We start from the raw sequence: 17,404 nt of genomic DNA, 5'->3' as shown, positions 1-17,404 counted from the left end.
TGGCAGGCGCCTATAATCCCAGCTACTCGGGAGGCTGAGACAGGAGAATCACTTGAACCCGGGAGGTGGAGGTTGCGATGAGCTGAGATTGCGCCATTGCACTACAGCCTGGGCAACAAGAGTGAAACTCTGTCTCAAAAAAAAAAGAGTTATTATAATGTAAAATCAAGCTCCAAAAACAAGAACAAGATACAAACTTAAGAAAACAAGTTTCTAGGATGAAATGAAAAACAGTATTTGGCAAGTTTATATATGATAGTATGAGTGACCATATTTTTTGGTTTGCGTAGAACAGTCCCTTTTTTTTGAGATGTGGAGTCTTGCTCTGTTGCTGGGCTGGAGTGCAGTGGCGCAATCTCAGCTCACTGCAACCTCTGCCTCCCGGGTTCAGGCAATTCTCCTGCCTCAGCCTCTCGAGTAGCTGGGACTACAGGTGCATGCCACCATGCCCAGCTAATTTTTGTATTTTTAGTAGAGACAGGGTTTCACCATGTTGGCCAGGATGGTTTCAATCTCCTGACCTCGTCATCTGCCTGCCTCGGCCTCCAAAGTGCTGGGATTACAGGCGTGAGCCGCTGCACCCAGCCTAGAACAGTCCCATTTTATACCCATTGTCTAAGTGTGATTATTAATAGTACTTTTTTTTTAGTTTTTAAATTGTCCCTATTGGCTGGGTGCGGTGGCTCACGCCTGTAATCCCAGCACTTTGAGAAGCCAAGGCGGGCGGGTCACCTGAGATCAGGAGTTCGAGACCAGCCTTGCCAACATGATGAAACCTCATCTCTACTAAAAATACAAAAATTAGCCTGGAATGATGACGGGTGCCTGTAGTCCCAGCTACTCTGGAGGCTGAGGCACAAGAAGCCGAGATTGTATCACTGCACTCCAGCTTAGGTGACAGAGTGAGACTCCAGTTCAAAAAAAAAAAGTCCCTATTTATTAGCTTTTATATTTAGCACTTTTTTTTATCTTAAGAATAAGAAATGTTAGAGCTAAAAAGGAAGTGAGGGGTTATTGGATTTAGTCTCTTCTTCTTAACGTCTTTTGGCTAGTTAATGATAGAGGTGAGACTAGAACCTAGGTCTCCTGATCCCAGCTGTGCTTTTTCTTCCTGTAAAACTGCTTAATACAGATTATTTGATTCTGAAGAGCTGTAGTGAAGAACAATGTGAATAACCTAAAATTCTGTAGTAGAGTGTTTTTCTAATTGTATTATGTTTAAATACTGCTAATGACCTGTGCCAACAAAATATCAGGTCTCATTGATTGTTTTAATATAGTTATTTTGGAGTACTTTTAAATTAAATGCAAAAGAAGCTTCTAAAACAGTGAGATATTCTATTATTTTAATAGTATTCTTCATGAATTCTTGTTTACATTGTTAATTGGCAGAGTCAGCTTTTTTTGCCGTAGTAAAGCTTATTATTTTATTAACATTAATATCCAGATTATTGAAAATGCTAGTGATTTCGTGTTTATTTCATGATTTTAGTTCTTGGGCAAACAACAAAAAGCAATGAAGACAGTGGTTGGAAAATAGTATTTATGAGGAGAAGTTAAATAAAAATAATTTTAACTACAAATTAGAACATGAAGGGAGAATAATAGCTTTTTGTCTTTTTTTGGGTTTCTTTTTGAGCCAGGGTCTCACTCTGTCGCCCAGGCTGGAGTGCAGTGGCACCATCAATGTTCACTGCAGCCTTGACCTCCCGGGCTCGGGTGATCCTCCCACTTCAGCCCCCCACCGAGAAGCCGGGACTACAGGCGTGTACCAGCATGCTTGGCTGATTTTTTGTAGAGACAGGGTTTTGCCATGTTGCCCAGGCTGATCTCGAACTCTTGGATTCAGGCAATCCACCCACCTTGGCCTCCCAGAGTGCCAGGATTACAGGTATGAGCCACCGTGCTCAGCCGAGAATAACAGTTTTTAACTTAGAGAAGTGTATAAAATAAATCATTCAGAAGAGCATTGCAAAAAGAACAGAAAAATATTATTTTGTACTTAAAAATATAGTTGTTTAGTTGCTAAATGTTGAGAGACTAACTTTATTTTTATTTTTTTGGAACAGAGTCTTGCTCTGTCGCCCAGGCTGGAGTGCAGTGACATGATCTCGGCTCACTGCAACCTCCGCCTCCCAGGTTCAAGTGATTCTTGTGCCTCAGCCTCCTGAGTAGCTGGAATTACAGGCACATGTCACCATGCCTGGCTAATTTTTGTATTTTTAGTAGAGACAGGGTTTTGCCACGTTGGCCAGGCTAGTCTCGAAGTCCTGGCCTCAAGTAATCCACCTGCCTTGGCCTCTCAAAGTGCCGGGATTACAGGTATGAGCCACTGGGCCTGGCCAAATTTAAATGATAGTAATCTAAAAAGTATTGATTCTTCACTTTTACACTGTTGGTGGGACTGTAAACTAGTTCAACCATTGTGGAAGTCAGTGTGGCGATTCCTCAGGGATCTAGAACTAGAAATACCATTTGACCCAGCCATCCCACTACTGGATATATACCCAAAGGACTATAAATCATGCTGCTATAAAAACACATGCACACGTATGTTTATTGTGGCACTATTCACAATAGCAAAGACTTGGAACCAACCCAAATGTCCAACAATGATAGACTGGATTAAGAAAATGTGGCACATATACACCATGGAATACTATGCAGCCATAAAAAATGATGAGTTCGTGTCCTTTGTAGGGACATGGATGAAATTGGAAATCATCATTCTCAGTAAACTGTCGCAAGGACAAAAAACCAAGCACCGCATGTTCTCACTCATAGATGGGAATTGAACAATGAGAACACATGGACACAGGAAGGGGAACATCACACTCTGGGGACTGTTGTGGGGTGGGGGGAGGGGGGAGGGATAGCAGTGAGAGATATACCTAATGCTAAATGACGAGTTGATGGGTGCAGCACACCAGCATGGCACATGTATACGTGTGTGACTAACCTGCACATTGTGCACATGTACCCTAAAACTTAAAGTATAATAATTAAAAAAAAAAAAGAAAAAAAGTAATGGTTCTTCAGTCTGAAAAGACAGAATGAAAGGTATGAATTGGGTGAGTTTTGCTTTTGTTCATCTACTAAAGTTAGAAGAGCACTTTTTTGTTGTTAATAGATTTATTGATTTTAAAAAAAGATACATGCTTGGCCAGGCATGGTGGCGTGCACGCGTAATTCCAGTTACTTAGGAGGCTGAGGCTTGAGAATCACTTGAACTCGGGAGGCGGAGGTTGTACTAAGCTGAGATTGCACCACTGCACTTTAGCCTGCGCAACAGGGCGAGACCCTGTCTCAAATAAATAAGTAAATAAATAATGCATGCTTAATTTTGAAAAACATTCAAACAATACAAAGTAGAGATTCTGAGTGGGGAGGGTGTGGGGAAAGAGGGAGTTGGAAGGAAAAGAGAGAGTGAGTACAGAGAGGGAGAGAGAGAATTACTTTAAATGTCTCCATTTATAGATAACTTATCACTGTTAACAGTTTGGAGACCTCTTCAAGTATCTGTCTATGGAGAGCTCCTGTTAAACCTGTAAAAAAGCAAGATGGTACTTGGAAGCCCAATCTTGTTCAACACAGAACAAATATTTGGTGGGTTGATGATGTGAAAAACTGTAAGGAGTTCAGTAAGTCTTTAAATCCATAAGTAATAGTCTGTAATAGTTAATAATGATCAAGGGATCTAGATGTGTTTTAGGCTCTAGCTATAACCTTTATTTGCTTACTTGATAGAATGCCATCTTAATTGGCTATTAATGTTAGAGGCAGACTTTTGGGGTAGACTGTTCATGCATGATATCGCCTGATATATAAATTCTTACATTTTTAACTAGATGGCTTTTAATAAATTCTTAGGGGTAACCAGTTCTTTTAAGAACAAATAAGAAAAATGGGTTTAAAACTATAACAGAAAGTTAGGAGAGACCTTCTTAGCATTTAGAGTTTTAAATATTGCTTTGGAGTTATTCTCTAAGTCCTTAAAGGACACATACTCCCACTCAGGTGGTTTCAAAATTAGTATTGAGTTTCCTTTTGTTTCCTCATTCATATCGTTCGTCATTGTTTGGTATGCTGACCTACAACATGATAGCCCATGATTATCTGGAAAAACAAGAAGGGATTTGATAATTTAAAGAATGTAGGATTGCTAAATGTTAGAGAAATAATGGAATATGTGGAAAATTCCGTAAGTTTAAAAGGATAAAATATACCAGCAAATGTATTTTTAAGGATTTGGCAATAATTTGAGTAGATGTGTGGTGTTTTCCAGATGAGGGAACAAAAGCATAGAAATGGGAAACCTTTGGAGGACATTGAATAGAAGCTTTATGAACGTGAATAATTAAAGAAAAACTGGAGATATAGGCTGCTATTAGTTAGTTGAATGCTGACTATAGAGTTGGGAATTTGTCTTCTAGTGAAAACCTTGAAGTTTTTTGACCAGGAGCTAACAAAGCCATGTTTTCTAGGAAGGCTGCAGAAAGTGTGCAGAAAGAATGGGGGTTAGGGAGAGTGGGAGACTTTAGGCAGAGGAAGTGATTGATAGGCTATGGTAATAATCCAGGAATGAGGCATTGGAGACCTGAGGAGAGTAGTGGCAGTGCTGTCCCTAGGGCCTGTAAAAGTCTCAATTTTCCATTAGGTTATAGTAATGCAGTTAGATAAATGGTGCTAAAATTACTTTCCATAAGTTTTATGTAATACTGTGCAAAGGAAACCTTGTTACAGGGATATATTTTCAGCGATTAATGCTTGCATATTGCATTTGCGTAATATAATATGTCACATAGAAAGGTCTGCTTAAAGATTTCATGCACATTTTCAGAAGTCTGGAATGTATGAGGCTTTGCAAGGTGTTTTTTAAGTTTCTGTATCTCTTCTAAGTTCTTTATTAGAACAACTTGCTTTATAAGGGGCTACCACAGAATGAATGCTTATCTACCTGACCCATTTCTCTTTTCTGTAACTATGGTGGATGTCTGTCAGTTAGATGTAATGTTGAGATTCTTCATCCATACTGTTTACAGGTTTGTTTTTGTTTTGTTTTGTTTTGTTTTGTTTTTTTTGAGGCACGGTCTCACTCTGTCATCCAGGCTGTAGTGCAGTGGCACTATCTTGGCTTACTGCAATCTCTGCCTCCCAGGTTCAAGCAGTTCTCCTGCCTCAGCCTCCTGAGTAGCTGGGATTACAGGCACCTGCCACTACACCCAGCTAATTTTTGTATTTTTAGTGGAGACGGGGTTTCATTATTTTGGCCAGGCTGGTCTCGAACTTCTGACCTCAAGTGATCCATTCGCCTTGGTCTCCCAAAGTGTTGGGATTACAGGCATGAGCCATGGTACCTGGCCCCTCTTTACAGTTTCTTTAGCTGAGCATATGTACTCTAATCCTTTATTTCTAAAGACCATTTCTTTTTCTCTTTTTATCTCTTCAGATTACTAATTCATTTTCTCTTGAAACCCCATCTCTACTAAAAATACAAAAAATTAGCTGGGCATGATGGAGGGTGCCTGTAGTCCCAGCTACTTGGGAGGCTGAGGCAGGAGAATGGCATGAACCCGGGAGGCAGAGCTGGCAGTGAGCCGAGATCGAGCCACTGCACTCCAGCCTGGGCGACAGAGCCAGACTCCGTCTCAAAAAAAAAAAAAAAAAAAAGATTTTTTTGTTTTGTTTTGTTTTAAAGGAAAAAATTATCACGGTGCTTGCTATTAAAGATAGGAGTGGAAAAAGATGAAAGAAGCAAACTACTTTCATAAGTAGTAGTGTCTGAGTATGCCAGATTATAGTTATTTTGAGCCATCCCAGGAAAGTAAGAAGAAATTTTCATATATTAGTTTTAAGAGGGCAGTCTGGCGCAATTCTTATTTTCTCCCAAATGTATCATTTTATTAAAAGGGATGAATTAGGAAATTAGAAAATGTGATTTTTTGACAGTTTTCTAGTTCTGATTAGCAAAAATTTGGAACTGAGACCTAGGTAGAAAGTAGCTTTATGTCTTGACAAATATTTTCTATTTATAATAATTTAATAACTAAAATGTGTACACTGGTGATGCTTATATATGAGGGATTTACTGTTGTGCAGAGATTTAGGTATGAACATTACACTTAGGCCTAGAGTGAATGCTGGTCAGTACTGCTGAACCATGAAACCCTTGGATTTCTATGCTAGAACCAGTCAGTATCTTGAAGTCCTTTAACCTGTGAGATCCTCTGTCATCTCTTTGATTAGACTGTACATTATAAGTATTAACTTCAGACTTTGCTTTGGAGAATCCTACAGACTATTAAGGCTTATAAACAAACTCCTTAGGTTAGCATTGCACAAAATTATGTTGTTCTGATTTGAAACTGTCCAAATTTGTATTGCTAAATATCCCCTGATGTACTGTCTTGGAGATCAAGTGTTTGTGTTCCATTTGACTCCAGGTTCCTCAGGTCTTGCAGACTTCGGGCTTTCTCTATTTGCCTGTCCTCTGGTTGTCTACTTTGTGTCAGTACTATAGTTGCTGGCTGTGAAGAGAGCAGAGACAATAGAAAGGAGTTAGTCAGGAGGCCTGGTGAGGGTGGTGGCAATGAGACAGAATTTGGGAGCAAAGGAAAAGAGCGATTGAAATATTTCTTGAAGTTCTTATTATTTTTGCTTATTTTATACTTCTGTTATTTTTTAAATCATTTTTTCTTTCTTTTTTCTTTTCTTTTTTTTTTTTTTTTTTTTCAGAAACCCCATTTCATTTCACTTTGCCTAAAGAAGGTGATATCATCCCACCATTGACTGGTGCAACCCCACCTCTTATTGGGCACCTAAAATTGGAGCCCAAGAGACACAGTACTCCTATTGGTGAGTGAATAAAAAGTAATGATATTTAAGGCAGAATTTCTGAGATATCATTCTCTACACAAGTGATATTTTAGATCTGAGGAGTTGGGTCTGGCTGGTAAGGTTGATTTTTGTTTTAGGGAGAATAGGGTTATGAAGTCTGGTTCTATGATTTTACCACTAGGAGATGAGGGGTAAAGAGAGGAAGGAAAGAAAGGGTGGAGGGAAGTAAGAAAGAAAGAGAATACTTAAAAGAATTTTATCTTATTACTTGCAAGGCAGTAGAATCTGAGTGCTAAGTAGTGATATAGAGCGGTTTTATAAGGATGGAACAGGAAGTAGGGTAGAAGTACTATTTATTCAGTACCTTGGCTAATTAGTCAGTCTGCTGCTTGACAGGGCAAGAAAACTTAGATCCTCCTTCCCTGAAGCAGCCAATAGTCTTCTACATTAACCTATTTGTTTTCTCTAGTCAGTGCTGGGAGGTAACAATCATGCCGTCTGGAGTCTCCTGCTACCTATGCCTGATGCTGGCAGATGTGGGTTGGCTGAGGGCTCATGCAGCATCCTTTGTCCAGATGCAGAAGTGGAACTGAATCCTGTTGCTCCTCTTAAGACCAGGTGTCAATACTAGTTCGTAGTTGTTGATACTTATGACAGGGATCTATCTTAGGAACCTCCTTCAATCCTGCAGAGCTGTGGAGCCAAACAGGCAAATTGATGACCTTGAATTGCTGTTTTTTGTGTTTGTATTTTAGTGTTCTTTTTTTCTTCCTCCCTGCCTCACTTCTTTCAGGTATTAGCAACTATCCAGAAAGCACCATAGCAACCAGTGATGTCATGTCTGAAAGCATGGTGGAGACCCATGATCCCATACTTGGGAGTGGAAAAGGGGATTCTGGGGCTGCCCCAGACATGGATGATAAATTATGTCTAAGAATGAAACTGGTTAGTCCTGAGACTGAGGCGAGTGAAGAGTCTTTGCAGTTCAACCTGGAAAGTAAGTTTTATGTTAATCTTGGGTAATTAGTAGCTGCAGATCATCTGGGGAGTATTGATTATAATCTAGTTATAATAATTGATACTTCTATATTTATAAATGTATTTGTAAAGTCTTACACTCATATATTTAATTCTTTGCTTTTGGCCAGCCTGTCATGTTACTAAAGATACTCTGTTTTATAATCTCCATATTATAGCTTGTTTCTATTAAGTCTGTTCCTATGTAATTGGTTTCCCTATTCAGAAAGACTTCAGAATAGGGTAGAAAACTTTAGGACTGTGGATTCACATTGCAGATTAATGTTGATTCTTTCCCACATGAATTAGAAGTTGTTTGGTAGGGCTAGAATAAAGAGAAGATACAAGGCAGGGATGCAAAGTAGGGACCAGATGCTGAAAGGCTTTTTACATCATGCTAAGAAGCCGAAGAATTTTAGGCAAGGGAGTAATATGATCAGATTTGCCTTTAAAAAAAAGCATGAGCTGAGTCTTTCAAAACCTTGTACCTTTGTGCATGATGGTTCCTTTCCTTGCATTTCCCATATTCTGTTCTCCTGCCTGGTAAATTCTACCCAATCTTTAACCAGAAAGTGAGGTCGTTGGTAGTGGGGCTGGAGATGAGGGATGAATTTGAGGAGCGAGTAGGCAGAACGATGGTGCCAGCTGAGTATGGAAGTAAGGGGGAGGAAAGAAAGAGAGAATGACTCTTCACATATACTGTATGATCTCATTTCCATAATAGTACTCCCAAGTAGGTATCTGCATTTTCATTTTATTGATGAGAAAACGGAGTAAGAGAGGTTTTTAAGTTACATGTCTAAGGTCACAATAATTGGTGCTAGGTGGAGTTGGAATTTGAGTCAGACCTAACTCTGACGCTTATAATTTTTTCATTTCAGGTAATTTGTAAAAGCTGTTAGGGGGGATTAGAAGAGGAAGAAATCTCATAAAGGAGATTATAAAGGAACGTTCAGAGAGAAGGAGAACTAGGAGGGTATATGAAGCCATGGAAGCCTGTGGGGAGGGGAGTTACAAGAAGATCATGTCAGGCACAGGAGCAAGTTTAGTAAGATGTGTCTGGAAATATACTTTGACTTTGGCAAGGCAATTAGGATCCATTTGGTGACTCTAGCAAGAGCCATTTCAGTGCAGCAGTTGGGGTGGGAGCTATACTGAAAGTAATTGAGGAAGGATGAGGAAGAGGAGATGAGGCTGCAAATGTACTCTCTACTTTTGAGAAGTTTATGTGAGAGAAGAGAAAATATGGTGAGTTAGAGGGAAATGCAGGGTTGAGAGAGGATTTGTTATTTTTAGGCTGGGAGAGGCCTGAGCAAGTTTACAGATTTTAACCCATTTATGCCTAGTGTTCCACTATTGGAACGCTAAGGTTGTGGGAGTTATTTATATCCTGCTGCTCAAGGACATCACCAAGGTCTGATTTTTCACAAAAAAAAAATTTGCAACCTCCAGCATAAATGGGTTAAGGAAGGATCCAAAAGAGGGAGGCATAGATTAAAGACGAGGGAATTGGGGGAAACAGTTGATGAATTAAGGCCCTGAAGAAGTTGGGAGGGGAAGCTATTGAAGACTACACAGAATAGGTTGGATAAGCAGGACTTCTTCTTCCCTGAGACCAGAGAAAAGTAATTTTAGCTAATACATTTTTAGCTCTTATTGTATGCCAGGTACTTCACATGTATAGCTCATTAAATCTCATAAGAAGCCGATGAACTAGATCCTATTATTATCCTCCTTTTACAGATGAGGAAACTGAGGCACAGGAAGGTTGAGCGCCTTCCCTAAACATAGCTAGTAAATGGAGTAGCCTGGACACAAATGCAGGAAGTCTGGTTCCAAATCTTTAATGCTGTGGTACTTACTGATTTGAATCTTAGCAACTCAGTAGACTGAGTTAAAGTATTACATGGTTCCATCCTTACTATCATCTTTTCTGGAATAAATAAGGGCTTATTGCCAGGCATGGTGGTTGGTGCGCTCCTATAATCCCAGCAATGCCAGAGGCTGAGGTGGGAGGTGTGCTTAAACCCAGAAGTACAAGACCAGCCTGGGCAACATAGTGAGATCTCATCTCAAAAATAAAAGTTTTAAAAAGGGTTTGTCAAGAGAGAGAGTATGTGATAGCCTTAAATCTTACTTTACCTTTGGATCTGAAATTACAACTAGCTAAGTGTTAAGGATGGTTATATCAGTAAATTTTACTACCTTTCCTAATACCAGGAGCATAGTATCAAGGACTGTATTCAGTGTTACTTACATCATTTCATCCTCACAACAAACTTTTGAGGTTTGTTGTATTTTTATCTTATAGAGGAGGACACTGAGACTCAAAATGACAAAGTAGTTTACTCCTAGGTTGGACTATTAAGTGCAATAGCCAGGGTGTGAGCCAGGTTTCTATTTCAGAGCCAGGGCTCCAACTGAATTTCAGCTGCCTCCCTGATGGACTGTTTAGATTATGTTGGGTCATGAATATTTTAGAAATAATTAAAAAACATTTAAGGGTTGTTTTCTCTAAGGCTGGTATAAATTGTAAATGAACAAATTTTAATCCCTTGAAAGTAGTGACATTGTTGTGAGAATATGGGATTTTTTTCAGTATGACCTTTAATCTGTTGCTGCATGTTCTTGAAAATGTCCTTTTTGTTTCTTTTTGTTGTTACTGTTGTTGAGACAGGGCTTCTCTCTGTCACCCAAGCTGGAGTGCAGTGGGGTGATCTCAGCTCACTGCAGCCTCCATCTCCCAGGCTCAAGCGATCCTCCCATCTTAGCCCCCTGAGTAGCTGGGACTACAGGTACACCACCACCCATGCCTGGTTAATTTTTGTATTTATTATAGAGATGGGGTTTCGCCATGTTAGCCAGGCTGGTGTTGAACTCCTGGGCTCAAGCCATCCTCCTGCCTTGGCCTCTCAAAGTATTGGAATTACATGAGTGAGCCACCATGCCTGGCCACCCTTTGTTTTTGAAGTGTCTGTCCTAAAGCACTTTGGGAAGAACTTGGGTACCTTCTATTTGTGGGTGCTCTAAAAACTATTTAAAATTAGTTCATCAACCTAAAATATTTTCTACTTATTTTATTAAGTTCTTTTATTTTTAATTTGTTTTTAATATGATATAAATTTTAAAAAGTTTTTGGTTTTTAATTTTGTATTATTACATACTTTTTTAACTTCTTATATGGGCAGAGATGAATTGGGATTCAGAAGTTTAATTTTCATTTAAGAATGTTACTGCTGGCCGGGTGTGGTGGCTCATGCCTGTAATCCCAGCACTTTGGGAGGCTGAGGCGGGTGGATCACCTGAGGTCAGGAGTTCGAGACCAGCCTGGCCAAGATGGTGAAACCCCATCTCTACTAAAAATATAAAAATTAGCCGGACATGATGGCAGGCACCTGTAATCCCAGCTACTCGGGAGGCTAAGGCAGGAGAATCTCTTGAACCCGAGAGGCGGAGGTTGCAGTGAGCTGAGATCATGCCACTGCACTCCAGCCTGAGCAACAGAGTGAGATTCTGTCTCCAAAAAAAAAAAAAAAAAAAAAAAAGAATATTACTGCTAAGGGCTAGGTGTCGTAGCTCGTATGTGTAATCCCAGCACACTTTGGGAACCTGAGGCGGGTGAATCACCTGAGGTCGGAAGTTTGAGACCAGCCTGGTCAACATGGTGAAACCCCATCTCTAGTAAAAATACAAAAATTAGCTGGGTGTGGTGGTGCACACCTGTAATCCCAGCTACTCAGGAGGGTGAGGCATGGGAATCGCTTGAACCCAGGAGACACAGGTTGCAGCAAGTCGAGATTACGCCGCTGCACTCTAGCCTGGGCAACGGAGTAAGACTTTGTCTCCAAAAAAAAAAAAAAAAAAAAAAGTTATTCATTGTATTGTATTTCTTGCCAATCTTATTAGTCTTTTATAGGAAGTTTGAAAGAAAATTGATTGGTGGAAGTGAGAAAAACTTGTACCATTAAATTACAAGAAATAGCCAGCCGGGCGCAGTGGCTCTTGCCTGTAATCCCAGCACTTTGGGAGACCGAGGCGGGCAGATCACGAGGTCAGGAGATTGAGACCAACCTGGCTAACACGGTGAAACCCCGTCTCTACTAAAAATACAAAAAAATTAGCCGGGCGTGGTGGCGGGCACCTGTAGTTTCAGCTGCTGGGGAGGCTGAGGCAGGAGAATGGCATGAACCCGGGAGGCGGAGCTTGCAGTGAGCCGAGATTGCGCCACTGCACTCCAGCCTGGGCGGCAGAGTGAGACTCTGTCTCAAAAAAAAAAAAAAAAAAAAAAATTTAAAACAAATCTGGCCTGCACTGCAGCCTGGGTGACAGAGCGAGACTCTGTCTCAGAACAAACAAACAAAAAACAAGAAATCTGGCAGATCACTTGATTTCAGGAGTTTGAGACCAGCTTGGGAAACATGGCAAAACCCTGTCTTTGCTAAAAAATACAAAAAATTAGCTGGACGTGGTGGCGCATGCCTGTAGTCCCAGCTACTCGGGAGGCTGAGGCAGGAGAATCGCTTGAACCCAGGAGGCGGAGGTTGCGGTGAGCTGAGATCACGCCACTGCCCTCCAGCTTGGGTGATAGAGTGAGACTGTCTCAAAATAAAGAAATAAATAAATAAAATTACAAGAAATGTTTGTATGTTTATACTTACTAGTTTTACTTATTTTTATTTCTTTTCGTTATTTTTTGCAAATACTAGTAGAGCAGAGTGAAGGTTTTAGGTGTGATACTAACTAAATTCTGTTTCTCTTTCCTTTCTCTCCTTGGTTTTGTTTTTATTCAGAGCCTGCAACTGGTGAAAGAAAAAATGGATCTACTGCGGTTGCTGAGTCTGTTGCCAGGTAACCAAAGCTGGATGCTATTTAGAGTTTAATACACAGCTACTGGTGATGAGGGTAGATGGTTTATCAACAAAGGAAAAAAGTTAAAATGAGAAAGTTAAAATGAGACTCTTTCATAAAGGATTTAGCAATGTTTTGAATGGATCGTAGACTTTTTAGTTAATACTTTTTTAAGTGCAGTGAAGCTTTTTTCTACACCTAGAACTAAGATAATTGAAATGTCTTTTCTTTTGTTCATGTGAGAGTTCTTTTCCCCCCTTTTTTCTGTTGCTGATACAAGAGTCTCCACAATCTCAGGATTGTTGATCCAAATGATGAGAAAAAGAAGGGTTAACAAGAGATAGCTACAGACCTTGTTCCTTCTGCAGTCGCATACTCAGCTGCAGCCTCAGGTCATTTTCTCTTCTGCCTGCCAAATTAACTACTATGTTGAGCTGTTATTTTTGCTTTGTCATGGATGTTGTAATGCTTTGAGGACGAGTATGACCCCATACTGAGGTTTTGGTTGGTAAGCTTTGCCATCTGGTGGCTGTGAGAATACAGTTGTTTCAGGCATGAGTCATCCAGCCTGAAAACACTAATAGCAGTTGGTGAAATATAGGCAAGAATTCTTTTTTTATTTTCTTTTTTATTTTTTGAGACAGAATCTTGCTCTGTTGCCCAGGCTGGAGTGCAGTGGTGAGATCATGGCTCACTGCGACCTCAACATCCTGACCTCCAGCTATCCTCCTGCCTCAGCCACCTGAGTAGCTGAGTAGCTACAGGCGTGTACCACCTCATCTGGCTAATTTTTGTATTTTCTGTAGAGATGAGGATTTTACTATGTTGCCCAGGCTGGCCTTGAACTCCTGGGCTCAAGTGATCCGCCTGCCTTGACTTCCCAAAGTGCTAGGATTACAGATGTGAGCTACCATGCCCCACCAAGAATTCTTAAATTAGAGGCTAGGCGGGTACTGTAAATAACCAAAGTGGCTAGGTACAGGACAGAGTGGTTTTTTTTTTTTTTTTTTTTTTTCGAGACGGAGTCTCACTCTGTCATCCAGGCTGGAGTGCAGTGGCACGATCTCCGCTCACTGCAAGCTCCGCCTCCCGGGTCCACGCCATTCTCCTGCCTCAGCCTCCCAAGTAGCTGGGGCTACAGGCTTCAGCCACCACGCCTGGCTAATTTTTTTTTTTTGTATTTTTAGTAGAGACGGGGTTTCACCGTGTTAGCCAGGATGGTCTCGATCTCCTGACCTCGTGATCCGCCCGCAAGACAGAGTGTTGAGGACAATGGCAAACTGAATGTATGGTCCATGTGAAAGGGTGTGCCCCACTCAACTCCAGCCAGTAGTTGTCATGCGAGACTGCAAACTTCTTGTTGCCACATCTTTGTTTTTAAAAAGAAATCTGGATTTTTAAAAATAAAATATCATATAAAAGAGGCCTGTGGACTAAATGTGACCTCACTTGTGAGTTTCTGACCTTTTTCAAAGTCTTTTGATCTGTTCTTAGCTATGTCTTAGAGAGATTAGTTCCTCTTTGGGCTATTGTATATTTAATCTGAAACATAAGTACCTTAGAGTCCTTTTTCATTTGAAGATCCCTTAATGATATATAGTCTTAGAAGTTGAAGAAAGTGGAGTGTGTATCTGGTCCATTTGGCTTTAACAGAATTTTTGGCCAGGAATAAGTTGTTATTAGTCTGTACGTGTGCATATTCAGAGGGAACAGAGTATGTTGCTGAAGCTTCTAGAACTCTTAGGGTAGAAAGTAGAGAGGAGAAAATAAGGAAAAACTTTGAGCAGAGGGTTGGAATGGTGGATCCTAGAATGAGATGAAATTTTTTATATTGTTGTGAAGAAATTTTTCTATATAAGAATCTAAATTTTAAAAAATTTGACTTGTTTGCTATTGTGTTCATTCTAACAAATCATCTGAAGTAAGCTCTGTCACAATATTGGAAGTGGTCCTTGGTTCATCTGCATTTAGGTGGAGATTTTTTGTTTGTTTGTTTGTTTGTTTGAGACAGGGTCTCACTTTGTCAACCAGGCTGCAGTGCAGTGGTGCAATCACAGTTCACTGCAGCCTTGACCTCCCAGGCTCAAGCGATCCTCCTGCCTCAACCCCACAGGGAGCTGGGACTACAGGCACCTGCCACCAGGGGCTACTTTTTGTATTTTTAGTAGAGATGGGGTTTCGTCATGTTGCCCAGGCTAGTCTCTAACTCCTGAAGCTCAAGTGATCCACCTGGCTCGGCCTCCCAAAGTGGTAGGATTACAGGTATAAGCCACCGTGCCCAGCCTACATGAAATTTTTAAGTGTTGTTTGTAACTGTACTCTGTTCAAATTACTTGCTGTCACCTTATTTCTCAATCATTTTACTATAGAAGGTTTCAAGCATATACGAAAGTAGAGAGAGTAGTATAATGGACTGCCATGTATTCATCACCCAGTTCCAAAAATTTCTTATGGCCAGTCTTGATTCATTTATATTTCCAGCACCCGCCTCCCTACTGAATTATTCTGAAGATAATTTCAGCATTATATAATTTTATCTGAAATACTTCAGTGCTGTCTCCAAAAGATAAGGATTCTTATTTTAAACTTAACCGTATTACTATTATCATACTTTAAAAAATTGACAGTGGTTCCTTAATATCATAAAATATTCAATGTTCAGATTTCTCTGATTGTCTCATAAATGGTGTTTTACAGTTTGACTCAAGATCTAAATAAGGTCTGCATATTGCATTTGATTATATCTCTTTAAGTCTTTTAAAATACAGAGTACCCCTACAGTCTTTTTTTTTTTTTTTTTTTTTTTGCCTCTTGCTTGCAAATTATTTGTTGAAGGTACAGATTGTTGTATGGTTTTCTACATTCTGGATTTTGCTGATTGCATCTTTATGGTATTTAATACAGTCCTCTGTCCACCTTATTTCCAGTGAATCTTCCTTGAGAATTTTAAATTATGCTAATTCAAAACAAGTATGGAGAATTTGCATTTTGGTGTAAGGTGGTTTGGAGTTTGATATGCAGAGAAAGCATTTCATTTCCTCTGTGCATAAAAGGATAATCTCCAAAAGTACTTTTCTTTTCAAAGTTAACAATATATTGCTTTAATATATTGTCTTAGTCCCCAGAAGACCATGTCTGTGTTGAGCTGTATCTGTGAAGCCAGGCAAGAGAATGAGGCTCGAAGTGAGGATCCCCCTACCACACCCATCAGGTAAGCATTATTTTTATAGAATCTTTTGGGCTCCATTGGTTCACAAAATGGTTAGTGCCCAAATCCTAATATGTACTGTGCTGTGGTTTGAATGTGGCATGTGTTGGAAACTTAACCCCCAGTGCAACAGTGTTGAGAGGTAATTAGTGGTATTGGTATAAAGCTACAGAAGTTGACCACACATACACAAAAAAGAGGTAATTAGGTCATGGGGGCACTGCCCATATGTATGCATTAAGGCTGTTGCAGTGAGCATGGGTTAATTATAAAAGGCTGAAGGGGCAGTTTGGCCCCCTTTCCACCTTCTTGAATGCACCCTCACCATGTGATGCCTTCCACTGTGTTACGATGCAGCTAGAAGGCCCTTACCAGCTGGCCGTCTAGATGCTAGTGCCATGTCCTTGGACATTTCAGCATTCAGAACCATGAGCCAAATCCTGTAAATCTTTTTCTTTATCAATTTCCCAGTCTGGTGGGAATTCTGTTATAGCAGCAGAAAACAGACTAAGATGTACTGCTACTATTTTGTGAGCTTGAGCTTACCTTTTTTTTTATACCTTGAGGGACTATAATGTATTCTGGATAGATTCTTGAGCTGTCATGAGAAATTTTGTTAAATATTTTATAGATACACATTTTTGTCTTTATCTGCCAGTTGCATCAATTTGAAATGACTGACTTCATAAATGTATTTATTAATTTAATTTGAGATAGGGTCTCACTCTGTCACCCAGGCTGGAGTGAAGTGGCGTGAACATGGCTCGCTGAAGCCTTTACCTCTTGGGCTTCAGCCTCCCAAGTAGCTAGGACCACAAGCATGTGCCACCATACAGGCTAATTTTTCTATTCTTTGTAGAGATGGCTTCTCACTGTGTTGTCCAGTCTGGTTTCAAACTCTTGGGATCAAGCAATCCTTCCACCTTGGCATCCAGAAGTGTTAGGAATACAAGTGTGAGCCACCGTGCCCTACCTATGAAAATAATTTATATAATTCCTCATTTCTTAGATTAGTTTTTCTTATTTTGGAAATCATGTTTACTTTTAACAGACTTTTTATTTCTCCTTAGTTTCCCACAGAGCAAAATATGAGATGTTTAACGTCCCAAATTTAAAGTTTTTCAGACTTAATGGAATTAATTTTTCCATAATTTATTTTTCTTTTTAGAGACAGGGTCTCACTCTGTCACCCAGGCTGAGGTGCAGTAGTGCAGTAATAGCTCACGGCAGCCCCAAATTCCTAGGCTCAAGCAATTCTCCTGCCTGAACCCCCTGAGTGGCTAGGACTACAGGCATGTGCTGCCGTGTCTGGCTAATTTTTTTTTTTTTTCAACTTTTTGTAGAGACAGGGTCTCACTGTGTTGCCCAGGCTGGTCTCAAACTCCTGGGCTCAAGTGATCCTCCTGCCTCGTCTTCCCAACGTGCTAGAATTACAGATATGAGCAACTGTGCTTAGCCCCATAATTTCTTTACTCCATAATCTCTTAGAAAAGT

The 17,404-nt window shown here is 40.2% G+C and overlaps 1 protein-coding gene across 7 annotated transcripts in view; it reads left to right on the top strand.

Moving 5' to 3' along the window:
• TP53BP1 (tumor protein p53 binding protein 1) overlaps nucleotides 1-17,404 on the top strand; it is a 102,955-nt gene that overhangs the window by 55,916 nt on the left and 29,635 nt on the right. For 5 of the 7 annotated variants that reach the window (XR_008672049.2, XM_031002288.3, XM_063698512.1 and 2 more), the window contains 4 exons: nucleotides 6,736-6,855; nucleotides 7,631-7,834; nucleotides 12,645-12,702; nucleotides 15,821-15,913. Coding sequence is in view for 6 of the 7 variants with exons in the window: in XM_031002288.3 (XP_030858148.2) it covers nucleotides 6,736-6,855; nucleotides 7,631-7,834; nucleotides 12,645-12,702; nucleotides 15,821-15,913 (475 nt within the window). In the remaining variant the exon portion in view is untranslated. Of the gene's footprint in view, nucleotides 1-6,735; nucleotides 6,856-7,329; nucleotides 7,456-7,630; nucleotides 7,835-12,644; nucleotides 12,703-15,820; nucleotides 15,914-17,404 lie in introns of those variants that run through there. The other 2 variants (XM_055363540.2, XM_031002289.3) reach the window with 2 other exon arrangements.

Source organism: Gorilla gorilla, chromosome 16, assembly GCF_029281585.2.
Source record: "Gorilla gorilla gorilla isolate KB3781 chromosome 16, NHGRI_mGorGor1-v2.1_pri, whole genome shotgun sequence".
In the NCBI taxonomy this organism is placed as follows: domain Eukaryota; kingdom Metazoa; phylum Chordata; class Mammalia; order Primates; family Hominidae; genus Gorilla; species Gorilla gorilla.
Note: the sequence above shows the minus strand (reverse complement) of the source record. Positions and strands in the feature narration are given on the sequence as shown.